The sequence below is a fragment of the Catharus ustulatus genome, chromosome 1 (assembly GCF_009819885.2).
Source record: "Catharus ustulatus isolate bCatUst1 chromosome 1, bCatUst1.pri.v2, whole genome shotgun sequence".
Lineage (NCBI taxonomy): Eukaryota > Metazoa > Chordata > Aves > Passeriformes > Turdidae > Catharus > Catharus ustulatus.
Window position 1 is genome coordinate 149,717,214 of NC_046221.1, and position 25,301 is coordinate 149,742,514.

At 37.8% G+C, this 25,301-nt stretch overlaps 1 protein-coding gene across 3 annotated transcripts in view; it reads right to left on the minus strand.

The window, feature by feature from the left end:
• Positions 1-9,709: 9,709 nt before the first annotated feature.
• TAF2 (TATA-box binding protein associated factor 2) overlaps positions 9,710-25,301 on the minus strand; it is a 61,198-nt gene continuing 45,606 nt past the window's right edge. For 2 of the 3 annotated variants that reach the window (XM_033063079.2, XM_033063070.2), the window contains exons 23-26: positions 24,462-24,691; positions 21,723-21,875; positions 21,204-21,309; positions 9,710-11,344 (exon numbers count right to left, since the gene is read on the minus strand). In XM_033063079.2, coding sequence (XP_032918970.1) covers positions 11,079-11,344; positions 21,204-21,309; positions 21,723-21,875; positions 24,462-24,691 — 755 coding nt within the window. In that variant the 3' untranslated portion in view covers positions 9,710-11,078. The remainder of the gene's footprint in view (positions 11,345-21,203; positions 21,310-21,722; positions 21,876-24,461; positions 24,692-25,301) is intronic. The other variant, XM_033063087.2, reaches the window with a different exon arrangement.

Sequence of the window (25,301 nt, forward strand, 5' to 3'; positions counted from 1 at the left end):
GGACTCCCACTGCACTCAGTCTGTCCTCTGGTCAGATGCTGATTCGTGTTTGTTGCTCTGGCTCGTATATGTCCTGTTCAGGTACTTTCTGCACAGGTCTTGGTGCTCTAGACCCTTGCTTCAAGCAATATCAACCACAGCAACAAACAGATGTTCTTACACCCTTGCTTCATCTGCTTCCCACATCAACACCACACAGCAAATGTTGAGCCAACTTGCTGTCAGACACATCCATTTTACAATGCTAAATGCTGCTGAGAAGAAAGGGGCACAGAACACACCCCTGCTGTTCAAATGCAGCAGAACTGCACATCAGGGCTGCAGGGCCGGCTGAATCTTCCAGGTGCTGCCAGTGACACTGACAGCAGCACAGTGGCTCAGCACAATCACTGCATACAAATTCCTGGCTTTATTGTGGAGCACCATTCAAAGCTTCTCTGTGGACAAGATGATCAAGAAATATCCTTGCAGTGGTGTCCAAGCAGCTTCCAAAATATCTCGACAGCACTCCTTTGAGGTAAAGGCAGCACCACTTGCAGATGAGACACAGGCACATTTACAAACTATTTCTACTTCATTTAAGAGCCTACCTAAAGACTTGAAGAATGCCAGTTTCGAGAATACACAGCATTATAAAGCACTGCTACCACAGTCTGTAACAGGCACTACCAGAGACTGGCTGTACTGGATGTGTGCAGCACAGACCTGCTACCTTCAGATGAACCCATCAAGACTCAGCACTTCTCCTAATCTGAGCCGGGCATTTAAAGCTGAGTGCTGAACAGAGAGGTTAACAAAATTACCTTTTCTAAAACTTACAGCTGGAAAGACCTGGCAGCATCTCATAATAATTCTGTCTATGGAGACAGAGAAACAGGATCCAGCTCTCCAGAAAAACATGGAGCTAATCTGAGCATGACTGGATTTCTCCTGCAGCTGCATTCCCCACTCCAGACACTGTGTTGAGACTGTCTCATCATACGTGAATGCCAAGGTACTGCATGAAGTTGCCCAGATGGTCTTATGCCCATTCAAATTGACCTTATTCATAATCTCCAAAGAGAGTGTTTTGTGGTTTGTTTTATTTTAAAATTATTTTGAAAGACTGAATTCGAAGAAGAGCAATTCCTAATGTGCTGATGATGTCTGCCTCCTTCATGGCTCAGCAGCAGTACTGGACCTTGTCTGGCTCACATGAGGTAAGAGATTGGCAATCACAGCTGTTGTAGGCTGTCATTCCTTTGGTAACTCATACTTACAGAGGAATAAAACACATATTTTAAGCAAATGGATATGATACCTGCTGTCCAGAAGCAGTGAGACTCTTGAACCTCTGGTTACAACCCAGTGGATCATGGTTCTAAATTATTCTGTCTAGCCATCTTTGCCCATTGTTCTTTGATGCTCAGCTTTTCTTCCTTGTTGCTACTGCCTCTCAGATCTTCCTGTGACTTTATGGCCTGTCACTGGTTCCCTCTCACAGTTCTTGATCCATTTGTTTAGCTCCCTCACTCCCTGTGCTAGCTTAGCTTTTTATTTCATGTTTGATTCACTTTGATCAGAGGACTGTCCATGCCAACAGACTTCCCTCTGGAATGGCTGGGCTCAAAGTTCCCTTCTGCTGCCTCTGCCCTGGTGGCAGTGATTTTGTGAACTGCTTCAGCCTTGTATCAAGGTGCTAATTCACAGAAATTCACAGGGCTTTGGTTTCACCATGCTGGAGTCTCTTCTGGAAATCAGGCAAGGACTTCTAAATCACGTGAATAGTTTGGCCAGTTCTACCTCTCACATCCACTGAAAAATGTGAGTCTTTCAGTATTTCAGGCAGATGTTAGCAGATGATTCAGGGAGAAGATACTCATGGTTGCCAGCCATTGAGTTGAAGAAGCCCCAGAGAGAGTCCAAGAGATGATAAAGTTGAGCAAAACTGAGAGTTAATCCAAAGCTTGTAACTTGCTCTCAGCTCCCCTGGGAACACACAACACACACTGAGCAATGGATTCCAAAATATTAAGAAATAAGCTAGCGTGTAAGAAAAATAAGGATCTCCTGTTGAATTAAGGAGTTAGGTCATTAATGCTTGTTCATATTACATTACTCACACTTGAGAGACAAATAACTATCTGTTGCCTCACTAACCCACATATTTATTTGAACAAATATTTCCCAAGAAGTAGGGAGAGAGAACCATTTCAACAGAAAAGTTCTATATTATGGTCTTATCATAACAAGCCACTTCACAGTATGCTGATGTGTATCGTACACAAGCATCCATTGTGAAAAGCTATTAAGTGCATCTCATTTTACAGTGCTGACATGTTGGTTCCTTCACAGAGGTCATTAGCTCACAACGGGGCCTCTCATTTCCCTATGCCTTTCTAAAGTTTTGCTGTATTTCAGAACCAAACCTTAATATGAGCATTATTAACTTGGGGGGCATGATCAGTGCCATATAAAGTCAATTTATACAGAAATCCTGCAATCATTAACAACAAATTTTATTTATTTATATACATATAAATGGAAATCTACAATCTCTGAATGGAAAGGACACAGTACATGATTAGGTTAATTTCAGATGCTTAAGATGTTTAAAAGAGTAGCCTTCCAAAAAGGAAAATGCACCCAATCCTAAACAAAACTACCTATTTTCCTCTAGGCTGAAAATGCTGCTCAGTCACCTGTTCTCAGGCCAGCCTGTAAACAGTGCTGGACATGAGCAGTGTGCAGAGGTGAATTGCTGCCTGTATTTTGATCAAACAGATCTCTGATTGCTGCTGGAGAACCAGCATGGCCCCCTGTCCAGAAAGCAGAGTCATGCCAGGCACTGGTGTTGCTCCCTGGCCCCAGTCACTCCAACACCCCAGAGCTGTGCCAGGAGCAGAACACTGCATCCATCTGGGCTGCAGAAAACACTAGAGACAGTCAAAAACTCTGAAAAAGCAAAACAAGTAGTTTTGGGAGTAGACAGTGGCAAATGACCAGAGTGCTTCACCTGCGCACATGCAATGCAGTGTTTTCCATCTCTGCAAGTGTCTCAAGGCCAGGAGAGATTATTTGGTGGCATGTACTGATGCCCTGTGAATAAATCTACTTCCATCTTTTGGTTCAGCTCTTTATCTTAATGAGGTTTGAAATTGTGTCTGAGCTGGAGAATTGTTAAACAACACTAGAGGTAAAGAAAATTGAATGGAGGAAGAGGGGAGAGCAGGGGAAGGGGCCAGAGAGAAGAGGAGCTTGAGTTGGCCTTGTCTGTGCAGTGTGTTCAGCTCTTGGGAGGTACACAGGGTTCACCTTCCAGTCCATCCCCTCCTCTGCCTGGCAAGGTGCTGGTACAGCATGTGCTGGCACATGAAATGTTCAAAACAGCTCATTTGTGTGGTTGATGTACGTACCAGTCACAATGCAAAGGTGTGCTGGAGAAAACTCCTGGCACTTATGACTACAGCTCAGCTGCCTGCAAGTGCTTTTCTGCCCTCTGGAAAGGGCAGAGAAGTAATTAGTATGTAAATAGAGGACCTGAAGGAAAAGGGAGATGCTGCCTTCACAGAGACGAACTCTGCAGATACAAAAACAAACAAAAATTTATGAATTATACCAGGATCTAAAAATCTTGGATAGTCATGTCCCTCCAATGAATGTCAAAGGCCAAGGAATACGAAGTATTACACATGCAACAACTCACCTTCTTTTAACAGTAATAACATTGTGGATGCCTTATACTAATTCATCTTTACATTAAATACCAGTTACCAAAAAACACTCCAGGATTTACAACCTCCCTCTTTTCTGCAGCAGACAAGAAACTGCCAGGAGTTGCTTCAGGAGCCCAGCACGTAGAGCAGGATCACCTCAGCCTGAAAATCTGCCCAGACCAAATCCTCCCATCATCCTGGGTGAAATCTCTGTCATAGTGAAGTACAAGAAAGGTGGATGAATTAGAAAAGCTGGCACTTAACCTGAGGAAGCTGGAAGGAGTTCTTAAAGGTGGTATAACATCTGCTTCAAATGGTGGCACTTATTACTCAAAATCATCTCAGACTCTAGGGAAAGGTACAAGTCCTTGCCTCAACTCACAGCCATAATCAGAAATATCTACTGCTAAAAATACAGCTCAAAGGCAAACTCCCAACTGTGTTTCTGTGCAGCCCAAGTATACATTACATATGTTATCACAAAACAGGTAAATCAGGTACAAAGTATTGTTGTAAAACAGCTGTAAATCACATATTTAGAAGCTTTCTCTATTCCTGATAGCACAAATCACTGAAGGAAAATAAAAAGTGAACCACCAAGCTGTTAGTTTCTATTGGATGACAGATACTCAACCACGATACGCTGCTTGACTCTGAAAAAGAAACTGAGCTCTTGCTAGGTTCTCAATTAAGGAATACAGCACTCAAGGATGATGGTCAAAAATTAAGCAGTTGCTGTACATTATATACATTACCACATTCTTGTTTTCATTTCACAAATTATTTTATAGCCAATTAAATTTTAAAACTTTTTTTGCAAAAAGAGTACTGTTTTCAGCTGCCCTCTCCACACTATTTTACTCTGAAGTTTTCATATCTCTTCATCATAGCAGTAGTCAACAACCAATTCCTTAAAGTCCTTTATCAGTTCTCCTACAGTGTAATTGTATTTCTCTTCCATGAAGAGATGTACAAAAAGCTTTTGTTCTCTCTCCTCCTTTGTGTCTTATCCTACTTAGTAAGGGCTGAGTGTTTCATAGAGCACCTGGAAGATTTTCAGTGCTATAAAAAGAAATGCCTCTTTGTAAAATTCTGACTCTCAAAATAAAAGCAACAGAAAATGTTCAGTATTTTGAAATTAGTCAGTTACTCAAAAACAAACATAAAAATTCCAACTTTATAAAATGAAATTTGAGATGGAGAAGCATTTTTTAAACATACTGCTCCAAACACAAGAAAGATGCTTGCACAGGCTCTGGAACTGTAGAGTCCACAAGGGACAAGGAATGTCTATGTTTGGTTCTCAGAGAGAAATGCAGCCTGCTGGCCACAGAGCTGGGAACAGAACATGAATAGCCATGACAAGACTCAAATCCCCAAATGTAGAATATCAACCTGCTCCTAAGCAGCTTAAACCCTCTGCTCTAGTGGATGTCTTTGAGTGATTTGTCTTTCTTGAAGCTTGGACATCCCTCTGACATCTATTATATCTATAAATTGGAAGATGACTTGAAGGTAAAGAAATTGTAGAGGAAAGTAAGTGATGACAGCAGCAGCTCTGTACTACCTAAAAGCAGCAGAAGCTGCCTTAGGAGGGTGAGTGACAGAGCTGATGGGAGACCTTTAATCTCTCCAAGTCTCTCTTCTCTGAGGTAACAAACCATCCCAGACCTTTCTCTTCCTCCCTATCTCAAGATTTTCACTGTACAGAAAAACTAGCAATTGACTAACATTAGCAGGACAATAATGCATTGTCAAAAATTTCCATGACCTCCATATCAACTTGAAAAGTTGTAGTAAAATAGTTTCAAAACTTCAAATCTTCCTCCCCCTTATGCTTTGATTCAGCTCCTGGGTGGGAAATGAGCTATAAAATAGGTAAGTTTTGAAAGAGAGTTTTTTCCCCCCAGAAATATGGTTTTGAAAAGGGGAAGAATCAATCAGGTCTTACAATATGCTTTCATTTGTACTTGCTTTCAAACTCTGCCTTTTTTTAAAGGGAATATTTTAATTTAGAAGTTTTACTGGTTACTTACACTTCACAGTGTGCTTTATTTACAAAATATAAGAATATTGAGAAAATGAAGAGTGTATTTTCAAAATGAATTGCTTCAGATTAACTCTTGTGAAATTCAGTTCTGTGGATAAAAGAAAACCACAATATAACAGATTAGAATAATAATAACAATAGCAATAGAAGAAAAAAGTAATTAATAAAACTCTATTTGACCTGAAATTACTTTCGGAGAAATTTTTGAAGTGAGTTTCTTTTCCACTCTTATCATTGAGAGTAATTTTTTTTAACACAGCAAAGAAAAAATAACTGCTAGTCACATCAGCTCATCTCACTCCAACCTACCCAAATGTCCAAAATGAATCTGATTCAAAACAATCACTCAACCAATTCACAACAAAATTAAGACTCCCAAAGAGGCGCAGATGTGAAAACTTGAATTCTCCCTATTGTATGATTTTCTCGGCGCAAAGTCACACGAAGCAGTGGAGCCAAATGAGTTGGCCGCTGCTGCCAAAGAGGGTTTTGTTCCTGCTCACGCCTCCCTCCCTCCCTCTTCCCACTCCACCCTAGACTCCACAAGCCAGGCATGAGCCTTGCTGCCTACTCAGCCTCTGCCCAAAAGTTTCAGCTCACTAACAGAGCAAGAATAACCCCGACTTTATTCACAGTTAGAGAGTTGTATTAGGCCACAGAAGAGCCCAATTAGCAAAAAAAAATCCTACATGCTGCTGTGGGGTCAGGAGCTGTGGGGGAAAAAGAGCTTCTTGCTGCAGGAGGGACAAGCTGTTAAACCAGTACAAAGCATAACCGTGCAGATCCACTTTCATTCAGAGATTAAGAAAATCCAGCTAAATATGCTTTCATTTGTTCTGTCACTTTATGGTGGTTACCACAACCTAAGCACCATATTAACAGAAGGATTTTTCAATAAAATGCAAAGCTGTTCAAATGAAATCCTGACTCTTCTACATCAACAAAAATTGTTAACATTGTAGATTTATTAGGACAAAAATAATAGTAAAAGAAAGCCTTAGAAATGTGTTTAGAATATATTTATGGTATCAGAGGACTATGGAACAATGCAGACTTTAGATATTGGCTGCTGTGACATATTCATATGCAAACACTCATATATTACTGTCATTTAAAATTATAAAATCAGAATATATATTATTAATTATGTATATATAAAATTAAGAATATATATTTTAATTAATATATAAAAATTGAAACATGCAAAAGTAATATAATCTAAAACATTTTTACTTACCATGTGTATTTTAAGGGCTGTTTAATTAATTAATTAATTAATACAGATGCTCCATTAAAAACTGGGTTCTTAAGTTCTGAAAATGAATATCCATGAAGAACTAAAAATAATGACATGATTCAAAATTTCTTGTATCAAAATTTAAAAAAAGATCTATTTCTATGAATATGAAATCAAATAAAAGTAAGAAACTCTTATATTCCCAAAAGCTAAACAGTGTAAGACACTAATTTTCATCGATAGGAGCTCTTGTGTCAGCTTGAGTGCTTTATGGACAGCAGAGCTTGCTGATTCAAAGATGTTACGAGCTCACCCAAGGACTCCATGAAAGTGCATCCTGCTGTCCCTCCTTCCTCAGCACTGGCACACTCTGACAGGGCCTGGCAGTGACTCACCAAAGCTGAAATTCCTGCTTACTTGAACACCTAAGGACAGGAGTTATGTCCTCATTACATGCCTACAAATTTAAGAGACGCAGTACTTACTTTGTGGACATTTTATTCTATAATTATACTGAGAAATAAAGAAAAAACCCAATGAAAAGTGTGCATTAGAAATGCATATATTTTAGTATTATATATTTGCCCTAGACTTATGTATGTTCTAATATTTATATTGAACAAAATAAAGGAATTAATGCTAAAAGCTGATACACCAAAAGAAATACTCCAGACTTTGACTGCTTTGCATATTTTCTACAACAGATTAATTTCTATTTATATGTGTAATGTGCATTCTTGCATTTGGATAATACCCCACCTAAATAAAATATTTTCCTTTTGTTTAAGAAGAGCTATAAAGCAGAAGTTTTAACCAAAAATCAGAACCCATATCAAAAGCAAGTGCATAAGTTACAGGCAACCTATGAGGTTTGAAGGTGGAGAGAAGAGAGAGATTAATCCACCATCCTGGAGAGAAGACAGAGATTAATCCACCATCCAAATATCAAATTTTAACTTGAATCAATGTCAGGTTACAACTTTGAAATAGGCATCAGTTTTTCCACAGAAGAAAGACTCAACCTAAACCTCAGTTGGTGACATCTTTGGCAGGCAAAGATCTCAGTTTCCTAAACTTTCTGCAGGTGCTGGTCACATCCAGGGAGGCACCACAAGAACTTCACTGACTAAAATGAAGATTAAAGAAATCACAAAAACAACCATAGCAGTGAGGTCCCTGCACTGTGGTGGGGTGAAGCATCCCATGAAGATCCTCTCCAGACATTTGCCAATCTGCTGCTTACAAGCCTACAAGAAATGAGTTTTCACATCATCATTAGTTGCCTGTTAGAATGCTTTTCATCTTAATATTCAACAAAAATATTTTTTCTTGTGAATAAAGCTAATCCCTCCCTTCCCAAAGGAAATGTCAAGAACTGACAAACATTTTTTGTTGTAGCAATATTTTAGGTATGTGAAGGGTGAGTTCCTCCCTCAGACTTCTTTTATTCTAGACCAGGAATACTCAGTTCTGTTTATGTATTTCCTTATATGCAATGTCACCTCTTGTTTCCATCTGTCCATTTACTTCTTAAAATATGGTGCCCGAAATCACTGGCACTCAATAGAACAACTACTTTCACATCTTATATTAAAAAATTCCTGCTAATCTTTAAGTGATTTTACTTTTGCTATCGTATCAAACTACTCACCTCTGTGCAACCAGATGCTTTTTTTCACTGCACCATACAAGACAGGGAGAATTACTTGCTTTCATGCACTTCTTTTTCCCTGGAGTTCAGTATTTCACATTCATTCCTTCTGAACTTCAGTTTTCTTTTTTTTGAATCACCTCTGCCATCTGCCAAATTATTCTGATTTCTGAGCACACTTAGCAGTCTGTGAACATTGCTTGTCCATGTTCCACCACCTACAGACCTTAAACTTTGTATTCCATCAAATACACTGATGGATTTTCTGAACCAGGAACATGATGCAACCTCAGAAACTGCATTAGAAAAAGAATTTTAGATTCTCCCCCTCCCTCTCCTGTCTTCCAATTTTCTATTGGCAGTACCTTCACCATATTTTCTCAGCATGTATTTAGTAGTTCATTTAAAGTCATACAGCAAAACCTCTGATGGCAGAATTCCTGTGCTACAGCTCTGCCTCAGTTCTGTGCCTGTATCACTGAACAATAAGTTTTCCCTCAGCCTAGAGAGTGCAAATCCACATCTCTGAAAGTAGAAACTACACCAGTCTAAATTATCCATGACCTCATTTTTAAAACATAAATGCATCTGCCTTCAATCTCCCAAACAATGCCAGCTTTCATTGCTTATTAGCCCAGGTCTCCCACAAACACCCTTGGCACTGTTACATCACTGCTTAGCCAAGGGAAAAACACCTCAAAGTATTTCCATTGAGCTATTACTTGCTGTCTACAAGGAGTGCTGAGCTGAGCCGCACACATGGTTAGTACCCAAAACACACTCAGTACCTCATTCAACCCGTGCTTAGGTGTTCCTCTTGCACCTTTAGCTCACCTAAGCTCCAAGAGCTTGCAGTTATCACTAAAAGAAAACCCAGGGGGGCTTCCCCTGACACAGCAAAGCAGATCAGGAGAGGCTGCAGGGCTGTCCAAATATGTTCCAAGTGAAACGATTAGCACAACTATCCATGCAGTATTAAAAGGATATGGTGTTTGAAAAACAAAATACCTGAGCCTATCATCTTTCTAGTCTACAAATAACTTTTTATTCCAAGAACTACAGGATTCACCAGCAGGTATAGAATATAAAAGCATTTATTAACTTTCATGAAACAGAATATGGCTTTAAAAAAAGTCTTCTTGGGTCCCTCTTGAACTTTCTCTCTTTGCTCTAAGATGGAGAATCAGTCTCTCATGAAAATTTGTGAAAACTGATAAAAAAAATGTTTAAGCCAAATACAACCATCTTGTAGAACACTATGTGAACTCTGGGCAACAGAAGCTAACCAGTACATGGAAATAAAACACTGCCTTCTACACACAGACAAAGAAAATAGATAAAAAGTGGCAGAGATTATTTATCTCTATTATTAAAACTTTTAAAAAATTAAGTTTTTCAATAAAACACTTCCCAGTGTAGTACACTGCATAAAACACAGCTAAAGAAATTTAAATGTATCCATCATTTAAAGTCCCAGACCTAGTTTAATCTACTGATATTTCTCTTGTGGATTCATGAGCTGATCCTGCTTTCAAACAAATCACCCCTCAGGAGAAAGAAATACATGTTTTCAATATTTCAATATTTTAATTTTTAAACTGTTCAGAATTATTTTTTAAATTTTAGCAAACATATTTCAAAAGCATATTCCAATGTAAGCTTGAAGAAAAAAAATCTGCCTCTGTCAAAATAATTCGCAAACTTTATTGGATTTTTAAAAGCCTGATTACAGGACAAAACATGCATTATGCATTTTGCTAAAATTCCAAAAACAACTGCAGAATTTAATCATATTAAAAGGCTCATGTCCATAATAAATACCACCAGCTTAAAAGCAGCCTGGAATTTTTCAAGAGTTTTAGTATCTGAAAACTGAAAATGTTCTACATACTGTTCTTTTAGAAGTCTGACATTACGTTGCAATGGTTAAAGCAAGAAACAGGTCAGCTGAAGACTAAAGAAAGTCCCTGTCTTCTGAGGAGATCTGCACTTAGTCATACAATACTGCTCTGGAAACAGTCTGTCACCAAAGGCCTGGCAATTGGCTTCTGCTTAAAACATACTCTGCCTCTAACATTCTTCAAAGGATTAAACCATAATTGATTCTGGCAATACACATGGTAAGCGTGATGTGCAGGGGGCTGCCAGTGGACATGGGGCCCTTACACAAAGAGCTGTTTTCTTTGTTTAAAATGGAAAAAAGAGTGGGAGGTGTGGAGAACAGTGAAATACAAAATGAGTCAGAATCATAAACCATATTTTTTGAATCAGATTTCAACAACCACACATGCAAAAAGAAGGCTTCAAAGGTGGCAGAGCTTCTGAATTGCTCAGGCAATTCACATATTCTTAGTTCCATAAAAAAAAGATAGAAGCTACAGTTATGTACATCCTTCTAAGCACTCCAAGAGTATTGCAGGTTGAACTCCAGAGAAGCCATTGGTATCAGTCTGAAAGTGATGGGGAACGGATCGATCGTGCACTGGCTGGACTGTTAGAGAAAACAAAGGGATCCTTTTCCTTTTCTTTAGTATCATGTTTATGTTTATGTTTATGTTTATGCTTGTGTTTCTTCTTCTTTTTCTTGTGCTCATGGTGGTGATGGTGATGGTGGTCGCTGTGTTTTGAGGAGTTTGATTCTTTACTAAACACAGAGAGTGGAGCTGCTGAGACAGGGTGCATGTTTATCTCTCCTGAAGATTGCTCCTTACCTAAAAGAATGGATACAGTGGGGTTAGCAAATTTCTAACTTGCATTGTTTCCAAACATAAGGAATTCTGAAATATTATATAAAACCTACATTATCATTTAAACATAAAAACATGGATTCTGTTATGATGCTTGTACCATTTAGCTTCAGAGAAGGCTCTGAACATGCCACTGAAGTTCCCACACTACTGACAATTTTTAGAGATGGTCCTACCTTCCTCAACAGCATAAAAGTATCCCAGACAATTAGGAACTGTAAAGAACCCTAGGACACTTCCAGTCATACTAGCTTCCTGAAATTCATTTTTAAATAGAGTAGGAAGGCCACTATACCCTGAATAATGCCAATATAATTGCTTGTGAAAATTCTGATATAAAGTGCGAGACTGGCACAACAAAGTGCATTTTTGGGATGTGAACTCTTTGTAGTCAGGAGGTAAAGCTCCCTGCAACAACATACAGACCTTCTGAGAGTGGAAAGTTAAACTGATTTTTCTAAAAATTGCCTCTTGCAACCAATTTATCCTGTTTGAAAGATTATACAAAGCTCTTTTTCCTAAACAAACCAAAGCCCAGTAAAGACAACTATACCATCTTTACCAGCATGTATTTCACAAGTATACTAGAACGAGTTATATATTGAACAAGCCTGGCATCTGAACCTGAGGAAGGAAATATGGTCCATGACATCTCAATGCAAGAATGACTTTCTCATTCTCTCTTTGTCTAATTTAGTATTTCATTATTTCATACAGTCTGCAATAGCTCCAATAAGTAAAGATTATTCAAAGGATGCCTTTGTTAAAGAGTAGAAATGTTTCGAAGGTAGGAATACTGAGATTCCTTTATGCAGAAATTGAGTCAGATCACTTCCACTGCAAGAATGCTTTAACAATTAGATAAATGTAGAAAAGCACCAGTAAATTTTTGAAGGCAACTAATCCTCTAAGTATTACTTAAAATGGATTTTCTTCATTGCTACTTTAAATATGGGGGTTTTTCCCACCCAGTTTTTGGTAAAAATATCCCAATTAAATAAAAAGAAATGATGTTATTTGATGTTACTACGCAATGATCTTTTGCTGTATGTTTGAAAACACATTTATTTTCCAGTACATCTTTTTGTTTGGCTGGTTGGTTGTTTAACTCTAAAGATAAGAATGATTTGCCTATGGTAATGATTCCTGAAAGTCTGAAGAGACAGCTCCCTGTACTATGACGAACAAGTATTGAGAACAATTTCCATGTGATCTTTCTAGCCTCACCCAAAAGACTGAGAACTGATTTAATCATGTATATATATAGGAAAATTTCTAGATGGTTCTGGGTTTTGTTTGTTTATAAATATGTCTGTAAAAAACAAAATCTAGATCTATATGAAGTGTTTAGATATCAGAACAGAAGCACAAAACATTTTTATAGTGAGGATAATCCATAACTTACTACAGGACATGGTGGAATCTCTACTGCTTGGAGTCTTAAACAGCAAAATGATGTCTTTCTAGAAATATGTTTGGTCTTAACCACAAGACAGGAATATGGTGCAATATAAAATTCTGTTGAGGTTATGAAGGAGACTAGTCTGGAGCACAATAGTTTCCTATAAACTTGGAATCTCTAATATAAAAGTACTTTAAAAATCTTTAGTTTTCATTTAATCAGAACTAAGCACCAGTAAGTTCATGTTATCAATGCAAAAATTTATTGTTAGAACTCACAACTTTACTTTTTTATGTATCTTATAGCAGGTAGAGACGATGCACACCAATTCCACTTGCTGACTTCAATGCATACCTACTACCATATTTTTACATTGTTGTCTGGAGCCATTCTCAACAATGAAGACAGTGTGCAAGTATACTGCATTGGTGCAGAAAGGTACAAAACTGCTTTACTATGTAACTATTTCCAATAATACTCTTAAAGGAATTCCTCGTGTATCTAGACCTATCCTCAACCTGAGCTCCTTCCTCTAAAGCATTCAGTGTTTAGGCAACTTTATATAGCAGCTGCAAAGATTCAAAAACAGCCATTAAACAGATGACACAATGGTGAAAAAAGGAATATATCTGGCTCAGGCCATCAGAAAAAGAAAGGGTGGAGGCTGTATCTCAGAAAATCAAAGTAGGCAGTATTAGATACTCTTAAAACAGGCTGCAGTAGTTACAGGTGAACTGTGGCAGTGACACAAACAGAGCTCCTAGAAACACAGAAATAAAGGTCTTGGCAAAAAGCCTGAAGGCCACTGGTTGGTTGTACAGAAAATGTACAAAAGATTATCTGAAATACAGAAGACATTCTCATGTGTTCTCAAGCTACAGCCACATGATACATTAAATACACATGGCAAATTCAAGTCAACTTCAAATAGAAAAAAAACCCCACACAACACGACACAAATTGTTAAAACTCCTCAGCTCCATTAATTCCAAATTGTGCAGTTATTTTTATTTGAAAACTAAACCTGTAAGTCTAGACACTACATTTGTAACAACCCCAAGCCAAAGCTAAGCCTCTGAACTTAAAAAAAATTATCTAATGGTATAAAACCACTGGTTAAAGTCTGCAGAGATGATGTAGCAGTAGTGTCAAGTGAAGATGGAGGATGCCACCAACCAGACTCTCCTGACTCCGTTACAGGACCTGCCACTTGTGCTAATTTCCTGCAGTTTACAGAACCACCAGCTCTGCCAAGGCAACAGTCTGTATTATCACCTCATAACTTATTTCAGGTGTGTTACTAAAAAAAAACATCTGTTTGTTAAAGCAGTTAAACACAACTGACTGAAGTGGAGCAAATACAACAGCAGTTTAAGCCAACAGGGCCAAAGGGATGGTGGTGACCACCTAGAGAGGTGGGAAGATCTTCAAGAAAGGGAGAAATGGGATCCAACTGCAACTCAAGGGCTACTGACACTTAAGGAAACAGTCAACATTGATGGTAATATGGAAAAGATGTCAGTAAAAAATGAAAGAATGTCATTACAAAAATCTGCTTCTACTGAGCCAGCAATAGGAGTGCACACACAATTTCTTCATAGAGCTCAATAGTGACTCTAGTCTCTTGGGTTTTTAAATGCAAAAATAACAGCTATCTAGAAAATTTCCTCCTACTGTTAAAGAGTGCTTTGAAATCAAGAATCAAATAAATATATTGATCCTGGATGACAGCTCCAAAAGATTGATCACAACTACTGGACTCAGTTATGTGCCTAAATAACAGACCTATAAAAGCTCCATCAAAAATGTTACAGATCTCCATGCATAAAATTCAGTGTTGAATATACAGAACCTTTTTTTTTTCTCTTCCTTTTAATTAGTACCTACTTAAAGCCTATGCCAGGAACATGACAAGTGTAGTTAAGGAAAGCAAGGCTAAACAGAGATTGCCTCACAGGGCAGTATAATCATCCTTTTATCAACAGGGGTAGCAGGACTGCAAAGAGGCATAGAGCACTCCCTTCTTCCTGCAGGGAACCTACTTCTTCCTGGCACAGAGAGAAGGACTGAACCCCAGGTTTCACAAAACACAGAAACACACAATAAGTGGAGGGTGAGTCCAGCAGCTCACTTCTGAAGTGGTTAGTAGCATTCCTTGGGAAAAAATGCACATACATGTGTCTATCCACATGGATCTCCTCCTGCTTAGGATGTGGAGATTCCAGTGTAATTGTTGGCTTTGTGGTGTTCCAGCTAGCTTGGTAGGTGCTTAAAATGAGACAGGATTATGATCTCATGGGAGAAAGCATCAGAATATTTGTGTACTGTTTGCCCCAGGGACAACTACAAATGCTGAAGATGTCGTGAGAGAGAATAAAATATGAAAACATACGTCTTGTAGCTTAGGTTTAAAATTAAAGGGATTTGGATCCTGGTAAACTTTAACATTTTCTGTCATAATATAAATTGCTGTCAGATAATGATAACATACTGTTCACTTAAGTTTTAATACTCATTGGTGCATTAACATTGAACTATATTGTTGGGTAGAGAGTGTTTCACCTATTTTTCTCTTATTTTGGTTTTGAACTTTGACAGTTTGAAAAGCTGTAACTTGAGACTTTAACATGCTGACAGGCTTTCATGAGGTCCCTCCTAAGTTTCTGATCTTGTGTGAAGAGAGTGGGATGCCATAAACTTACAACCTCTGTTTCTTTGCACAGCCAGTGAATATAAAACAGCTGGCTGATACAAGATTTTTACAAATTGACACTTGTTTGAAATTTCCTCACTTGCACCCTAAATTACTGAAAACATCAGGGCGGGAGAAGACAATTTCACAATTCATAGCAAAAGCTGAAGCTCATGGGTCCTGAGGACAGGCTGGTGCTGCAGCAGCACCTGACATGGACAGGCTCTGAAGAGGGGGACATCAATACAAGCACAGAACCACTTAATGTGTCTCTCCCAGAACCAAAGAAAGCTCACCAATGAGAAAGGCAATGCACACTCTATGCCTGGCAGTTGAACTGAATCTCTGGCTAGCATTTTCTCTACAGAGAAAACATTCAAACAAAGGAAAATACCATAAAAATATTTTCAAAATTATCCCGTTTTTCCTTATTGCTTCTTTTCTTTTTAGCGTTACTCTGGAAACATCTAAGACACACAATTTTTTAAATTTAATGCTGTGTTTATGCATCTGTTGAACCACCAACAAAGTACATAGAAAAAATTACCAAGCATAAATGATTTCAAGTTTCCAGAATGCAATGTCCTGTAATTAGTCTAAACAACCAGAATTTTCAAATTATACATCTCTGAAAAAGGTTATCAATTTTCTCTCTAGGAGAGTGCTCTTTTAAGGTCCGTGGGACAAAAATTAAAGTTTGAGAGTGAAAAGCAAAGGTCTAGTTAAAAAAAATTAAAACCAGCCAAAGGTTTTCTGAAGATATGCTAAGCAAATCAGTTAATTTGGCACCAACATGAACATTTTAACTAGTTCAATTCACAGATTCATTTGACTCCCATTTTTTAGTGGCATTTAAAACCAGACAATTCCTTATACCAATACCAAAGGTAAAATGTAAGTATTGTATAGATAAGCTGTTGTTTTAACTAAAATACAGTTTTAACCAGTAAAAATTTTGATTTCATCATCTGACTTTCATTTAACAACTACATTGCCTTACACTTATATTAAAATAATAGCTTAACGGTGGTGTTATTTTTACTACATTTATTTTAATATTCTAGAACATTCTAGTGAAATCCCTGTTTTTGAAAGAAAGAACATCTAAATCAGGAAGCCAATTCAGAATACTTTGTGCCTCTACCAGTTTCAGGTAGTTGACTTGAAAACTTGCTATCCTTATTGATCCTCTAGGTTTGAGAGTGATCAGTTGTATTTTCAGTCATAGCTACAGTATTATGCTGATTTTATTAAATCAAGTAGTTGACACACTGCAGCCACACACTGATGCAATTCTCATTTCTGTTGTCACTATCTACAGGGCTTGTGTTTCTATTAAAGCTGCTTTCTTTACTTTAGAGCAAAGCACTGGAAAATGAAATGTACTACTAACCAATTTCAGTGAGGCAAATTCATCTACAAACCTCAAAGCCCATGAGTTACCACTTTGGAAACAGTTAAATCCTGAGTAATAAAGTGCAACAGATACAGTATTAATATTATATATTATTAAAAGACATTCCAACAGAACAGTTGTAACAACTTTTACCTCCTTAGAAAGTAAAGCAAAAGGTCATCATTGTCAGTGCTGTCCTCAAATCCAACAAGTGTTCATTTATATATCTGTCTGTGTGCTGGTTTCCACAGCACTTTTTGGCAGAGAGCCACTAATGGCTAGACGTTGAGGAACTAGTGCACTTACAGCTAACTTGGGGAACTGCAGAGGACTGAGCTTCTCACAGTAGGACTGAATTCCTATTTTACTCCTGCATCCAAACTCCAGGGGCAGTGATTTGCACCTCAGGCTTGGATCTGCTGCTGTAAATCAACTGTTTAAACATAATAACTAAAGTAGTTTAGCTCTACACTTTACTGCAGCATATGCAGTATGTCCAGTTTCAAACTGTTTCAGAAAAATGTCAATCCAGATAAACCATAATTTCCTGAAAGTGCAGTAACTGTGATAAACAAGACCACAATCCAATCAACATTATGACTGTGGTCTAGACCTCCAAAGTTTCATGCACACCTACACAGTAAACAGAGCAACCACAAAGTCAGCAGCGGCCATTTCCAGTTTGATTATCCTGGAAAAATGCAGAATGGCCAAGGAATCTGTTTGATCTGAGTCTGAATGCTCAGGATGTCACCCCAAAGTGACTCTGAATGTCATCAGAAAAAGAACTGCCAGTGCACAAAGAGACCATCACTGTATTTTATTTTTCCTTCCTTTGCAGAAATAAAGAAAAAATGGGATGCTGCTTTTTATCAACTTTCAAACCATCACAATTAGTTGGAAAAAGTTCAATTAAGTGTTTATCAGTGATGAGCCATAATGACATGCAACTTTAATAGCACTTCATGCAGCCTACAGCCAGGCATTTATTTTGGAAGCAGAAAAGACCAGGCCAATCAATAACCACTGACAGATACAGCAGAACCTTACAAAGGTTACTTCTGACATACTGTACTTTCAGATGAGTGAAATATTAAAGAAGGGTACCTTTATCTGATTTCACTGGAGTCAACAAAGCAAGACAAGCCACCTTACAGCCTGAGAGATCAAATCCGTTGCTTACACAAAATCTCATCTTGACAGTCTTTTATCTTAAGATTTAAGTGAAGGGAGTGTTCCTAATATTCTTGATGATTATTAGCAAATAAAATCTGCTCTCACATAAGAAATGTAACCTTGCACAGCCTTGGAGGTTCAAAGGAGGCTACCAAGTTTCTAGCCCTAAGGGCAGATGAGTAATCATCACAACAGCATTCTTTAGACAGTTCTCAACTAATGTTTTGTTTGTCTTAATAATTTCTTGATAAATATGTTAGATTCCCTTACTGCCAGAGTGCACAGTTCTACTATCATAGTCAGGATGCTTTAGTAGGACCATTAATTTAAGCCATTTATTTTCTGTATGAAGTAGGACAGGTGCTATACTTACAACACTGAAACTTGTAACCCAGCAAGAGGCGTACTAGAAACCTCTTAACCTTTCATATCCATGGGTAGAATCATACACAAACACTGTCCCCATCCCCCTCAACTTTTAAAGGAAAATAATATTTTGGGGTGGTCTGGGAAATGGAAAAAAAACCCAACCCAACAATCCAGTAAAAAACCACAGATACAACAGGACCCAATGTGAACTTCCTCCTGGCAGCTGCTTTTCACATGCTGTGTTGGGCTGATGACCTAACACTTCATGTGACATGTGGGGATGTAGCCCACAGCTGGGGGAGGAAAACTGGGGGTGGACTGAGAGCTCACTCCTTCCAAGCAGGAGTCAGAACTGAGGCAAATTTACTAACAAGACACTGAGACCATTTCAGAACCTGCTGTCAACGTATTTCACAATAATCACTCCCTGAAATGCACCCATCCTCCATCATTGCTGTAAAACCTCACAGGCCCTGTGATTCCTTTGTAAAACAGAACACTCTTAAGTGTGAACAATTTTATTTATGTATGCTTTTATTTTCCCCATCTGTTTCTTTTCAGCAATACACCATTTCCTAAAGATTGAACTATATTTACTCAGTCTGTAATTCATTCATCTCAGCTTCTAAGATTAATACCATGATTAAGAAAAAGGTAAAATTTTAGAAGCAAAAAATATGTGAAGTTGAACTGTTTCTAACTGCACAAACAAACAAAAAAAAAAGAACAAAATAATCTGAAGTGTTTCAAAATAATGCTTTTCAAAGGCTTACTATTTAAAATGAATTCTGGTGCAAAATGTGGCATTTGTCTTATTTATTAGCTAGGAAAGAAAATGTGTTAGTGTGCTGAATGTCTAAACAACAGAGGTGAGAAGGTCATTTAGGACACAAGTGAGACTTGAAGTAGCTTGTCTCTGCTGTGGGTCTATAAAAGCACCAGTCTAGTAGTGGTCACTGCTCCACTCCTGCTCAGACTTTACCCTTTCTGACCTCCAGCACAAACTTAATCCGCAACAGTCCCGGAGCACAGAGCTGGCACATGGAGGGTCCCCTAAGTCCTATTTGTGACGTATTTGGCAGAGTTTTGTTTATGACTTTATATTCCATAGAGTGTCTAAATCTAGTGAAAAAGTTGTTGCAAAATATCATGTAAGAGTTATAAATACTAATCCTCAGCAGATCAGCTTTGCACTTGCATGCCCTGGGTGCGTCATTCTTTGCCATAGCAGAAAATGTGATGCTTGACCGTAAAACTGAGAACAAAATTCAAAGCAGCTCTGAGAAGCTTAAACTAAAGATACAGGCTCCTAAGCTCATGAGAGTAACCTACATGCAGCCTGCTCCCTTTTCCCCATTGATTTAAGTCAACAAGCTGTGGGTATTGCTACTAACAGCAAAGCTGTCCTGCTGGAGTTGGCTGCAGGCACATCATTAAATGAAGGCCATCTGGAATCCAGAAACTAAACCTCCCTGTGTTTTAATGTCCCTGTATTAACTTAGTTTCTTTACTGAGAAGTGACAACAGTTACCTTTTATTAAAAAAAGCCAAAAAAACCCAAAACAAAAATCAAAAGAAAGAAATAAACTCCCTTTGTGGCTAGAGCATCTGCCAAGGAAGGAAAAATACTATGTCCAAGGCTCATAATGGTGTATGAGCCTCCAGCTTTTGCAGCACTGGCACCAAGGCACCAGCCTCAGCAGGATTCTCAGGGCAGCAGCATCCACCAGCTCTTCTCTTAAATGGGGCCACTAAACTGCCTGGTCACAGAGAAAGCAGATAAGGTCACCTGGCAGCACAGCTCAGGACCTAGGGTAACTCAAGATGCAACCAACATTCCAGATCCTGCTGCTAAGGTCTATTTCTCTTTTACACTAGGCAGTCACTGGATGAAAACAGAAAAACAAGCAAGAGGGTAATTACTCTGAATTCTAAAGCTTCTAAAAACTTCACTTTGACACAATACAGTATTGCAACCTTAAAATCTTGTTCTGAATCTGAATGGAAAATCCCTCAAAATGCTTGGTACATTGTCACATGAACTCAGCTTTGCTCCACTGGCACATTCTGGAACTGAACTTTAGAAACATTTTTAAAACATTTTGAGATGAACCCTTGAATTTCTTTGCTAGTGACAGAGACACAAAGAAGTGGAAGTTCAACAATGAAGTTCAACATGTTTTAAGGTTTCTAAGAAACACTATGCCTAGAGAATAATTTTGTCAAGTATTGTATTAAAAAAGATACCAAGAGAAGTAGTAAAGGAAAGGAAGTGCTTGAAATGAAACAATTTTACTCACAGATGCAATCTTTTCAACTTTGGAAAGCCCTTCTAAATACTTTTGAGGCTTTTATATTTTTTAACTGCTGATGTTAAGTTATAAATCATTAATATTTGAGTGGTTTTTTTACTTAAGGAGTCTTGCTATTTTTTTAAATCTTCAAAATTACTATTTACTAAATGATACTATGGCAAAAGTAAGTTTTACCTAATTGCTTATGGGATTCTACTCAAACTTTGTGCTTTCATTAATTCCTTAGCTTTTCACCTGCATAAGCATAATTTATATTTGTCTTACTTAGATATGCGTGAAATTGTATACACTTATCTATGCATCTACTGAAACCTAAAGAAATGTTCTTTACGCCCCCTTTGCACACTTTCTGAAATTCCAGTAACATTAAGCACTAATTAACACTGCATGTATGGAAATAAGCAGTAGCAAAAACACATCACAACTGAAGTAGCCAAAAATTACAATTACTTTTCCTAAAAAGTTACTCGTACCTGGTGTGGATGGTCTCTCCAGCATATTCAAATGATGGTAAATGAAGGCTTGGCTGTCATGAACTGTGTCCATATCAATTTCCTCTTCCTCTTGAGAGTTTGAGAACTAAGATATCAGGAAAAAAAATAAGCAGATGCTAATTACTCATAAAAACATTAGTGAACAGAATTTTAAATATTTTATTTTTGAGGTAAACTGGGGGTGAGAGGGAAAGGAAGTGATATCTACCACTGCAAAGGAATAAAAGTTCAATAAAATTAAAAAGGGTCAGCGTCTTTCCTTCTTTCTAATTTACTGTGAAGCTGTGCGAACAAGAGCATTATCTGTCAACTTCAGTTCTTGCCAGCCAATTAAGAATCAGATAGGAAATGATTTTGCCAAAGTAAGCATAACAACTGCTGTCCATATATACACAGCATGCCTTTTGTTTGAACACAGCTTCAAGGGAAGCCAGCAGACGCCACTGCTGTTATTCTGAACACCCTACACATTGTGCAAGTTGAATTTCCATTTCTTACTCTGATTTTGAGTTTGACTTTACTGTCTTCATTCTTCTCTAGTATTTGCCCTGGCTCCAATGGAGACCCGAGTGGCATATCAGCCTTCCTCTTCACCCCCTGCTGATGACCAGAAATGCTGGATGCTGTTTCCTTAATAAGATGATCATCCTCCTGAAGCAGCATTAAAAGACCAAAATTAGAAGATAGCAAGATCCATGTTTCAGAGAAAGCGACCTGATACCTGAAAAATCTTCTGAGTAAAGTGGGTGATTTGAACAAAGTTTTCTCTGTAGTTCTGGCAAGAAGTATTTTCTAAAACCCTGTATGGATTTGTGCCAACCACTCCTACAAACATAAGTTTCTCTTTACTTCCATCCCTGCTCCCTCTGCATATCTAGCATTGGCATCTTTTCTGTTGCTTCTCACAATCATGGTACTGTTGGTGTGCAACAACATTTGCTGCCTCTGAATAGCCTATCTATAAATCTGTGCCTTGCAGACTCCTCAGGACAAATCTCAGTTGAAAAACTGTGATAGCCTCTGATCTACACATGGGATTTAGCTAAATCTTCTTTTACTTTGTTTTAAAAGCTAACACTTACTTTACTTAGTACAAATCATAATGAGTACTTATAATTTCTTTTTTGTTAATTTACAAAATTTACAACAGAATTTATTAAAAAGAATAAAATAATTCTGTTAATTACTGCTTAGATTGTAAAAAGAACAAGTACAAAGAAAAAGAAAAATAAGAGAGTCTCCTAAGTTACACATATAGTAATGAAAACAGGAGACAGGTGTTTCAACAAGTCCAATAGACAAAATTTAGAAGGGAAAATAAAGCATCCACAGAAGCAAACATAATTAAAAGCTCACTAAAAACTATAAAAGTCATACACCATAGCCCTCAAGGGAATATACTGCTCTCCTGAACTCTTTTTCTTCTATCCTACAAAGGGGACTCTAGCCCACAAACTCTTGCCCTAAACAATTCAAGTTGCATTTTATGAAGTGGGCAACTATGACCACCCTCATCAGCTTCAGTGGCTCTACTCTCAGTACTGATTTTAATGTTTATGCTCTCAGTGTATGTCTACTTTAAAGACCCTAGTTAATCTGATAAATTCTATCACCTGTTTATTCTTTTTTCCCCTCAAATACTCATTTCCCTTTTTTCATCCTTATTGTTTTGTCCCGGGCACTGCTATTGTGAAACACTTCTGCATCAACTTTGTCTGATACAAGAGGCAGTCTTTGTTTTATGCTACTGGAAAATCAGTTCCCTGAATTTTGGGGAGTTACAGTGAAAATGGTAACCTTAAGTTAAAGACTAGGAGAATGAAGATGAGGAACAGGAGAAGATACAAGGGATGAAGTACAAATTGAGGCTTACAGCAGTGCTGTATTTCCACACAGTGCAAAGTAGTACACTGCTAAATGAAGCAGCCTCATCCACACACGGCTCTGTCCTGGGGTGCCACAAGCATTTTTACAACTACATGACAAACTGGCTCAGGAAACTGAAATATCTGTTCATAAAAAGGTGCTGTTCACCAGATCCTCCCTGATCCAGCTCACTACTGCAGCAACAACGATGCTAGCACAAGGGAGAGGAAAGTTTAGGAAAAGAAGAGTTAAGAGGAAATTTCTTGATAGTCAGGTTGCAAAAAAAGTTTGGGTGTTCACTGAACTGCAGCCGAAAAGTCTGCCAACAAAATGCCTCCTGCTATTCAATTCTAATGATTAGGTGCAGCAAATTAGGACCTACTACATGCTCTGTAAATAAGCAGGACAGGTCTAACAATATCTGACTCTACCAACATTTTCTCCCCCTGCTGGAAAGGGCCTACAGAGTTAATTAGTACTCTCAGCATACTTTTCAATGAAAACTATTTAGACATTAACTATGGGACTGATAAAGTAACAGTAAACCATCCCATTCAAAAGGGTGGAAAGAGTTTCAAACATGCTAATCACATGCTGGTTTTGAAACTGTTAAGAAAAATCACTTAATATTTCCATATTTGTTGATGTTTTTTCCCCCCCTCATAATTAAATTTGTCCAACAAAAATACTTAGTTTTGCAGCAGTGGCAGTTATTCTTGAGGAAAGTATGACCTAAATAGTTTATAAAAATTTATTTTCTATCTATGTAATGGAATATGTGTTAGGGCTGAAGCCTCTGAATCCAGAAAGATACCAGACTGAATGTAGGCCATTCTTCAGAATTTGTTACAAATCCTTCAAAGCACAGTACTAAAATATCAGATTCAAATGTTCAATGCAAATGTGTAAAAATTCCAACCTTCACATCACTTAAAGTTGTTTAAAATGAGGTGTATCTATGTGTTTTAAGATGCAATAGATTCACTGATAAAAGGTTTTGTTTTGGAAAATTGGATAACTTGCCTATAAGAAACAGTCTCATGAAAAAAGTTTTCACCACAGCATCAAACATTTCTGTGAATCACTTCATATCTCATAAGCAATACATAAAGTTTGATAAAGAACAGAAATGATGAGACTAGGAAAAAACCCAAGTATAAAGCTTGCATATGCGATGTAAAACAGTTAAAAAATGTCCAAAAAGTCATGGTACACGCCAGCTTTTCAAGTGGACAGAATCAAGAGCAATGAGGAAAGAAGGTAGCTTAGGTAAAGCATGAGAGGTTTGAACACAATACAAAATTAAATCAGCAACCCATGCAAGAACTCGGAGCCAGTGGAATAGGACGGATGCAGATGGTTTGTGCTTACAGTGTTCTGAAATCCTACTGACTGTCCATGATTGTTAGTACTGTTCACAGGCTCCTGATTATTTGCAACTGATTCAGGGATAATTGTTGGATTGAGTACAGCCTTCTTTTCTTTCAGGTTAAGAACAAGTCCAAGCTCTGGTAATGGTAAACAGGAAGGTCTGCTGAGGCCAAAGAGTGTGAAATAGAGGTCCACAGCACCACATCGTAATCTCCAGTCATGTGAAGTTCCTAAAATACAAAAGGGATTGTTAATACAGAGATAAAATCTCCTCCTCTCCCACAAATATAACAGCTTAAGTAATCTAGGCCCACCAGAGTATGACATTTTCTGTGCTTAAGATACACTTACTTCATTATTCCTGCCACTTACTAGCTCCTATTCACTTGCTTTCTTTTTAAACTTTTTTTCTTTTTAAACTTTCCTGTTTAAAAGAAAGGCTTTAAGTTTCCTGTGTTGTAAGTTAGACAAATTTAGTAGAACAAGACTGGAAAAATAAGTGCTATAATAACGTTATGAAAAAAGAAAAATAACCACACCCATAAGCCTCTATTTTTCAAGTTGCACTAGTAAGTTTTTATACTGGAAAACTAAATAGAAGACTTTGTTACCAAACTGGCTTCCTGTATTAATAGATTTGGTTACACTTGCCTATGTATTCCACAAAATACAGTAGGAGCTTTAAGCACAACTAAGATCTTCACTCTCTGGAAACTGCATTGATAGAGAAAAGCACAACCATGTTTTTTAACATCATTACTACGTCACGTACTTCACTGAATACTCAATACTTTAATTTGTATTCATACTCAAAATATGTATTCTTACTGCATAAAGCAG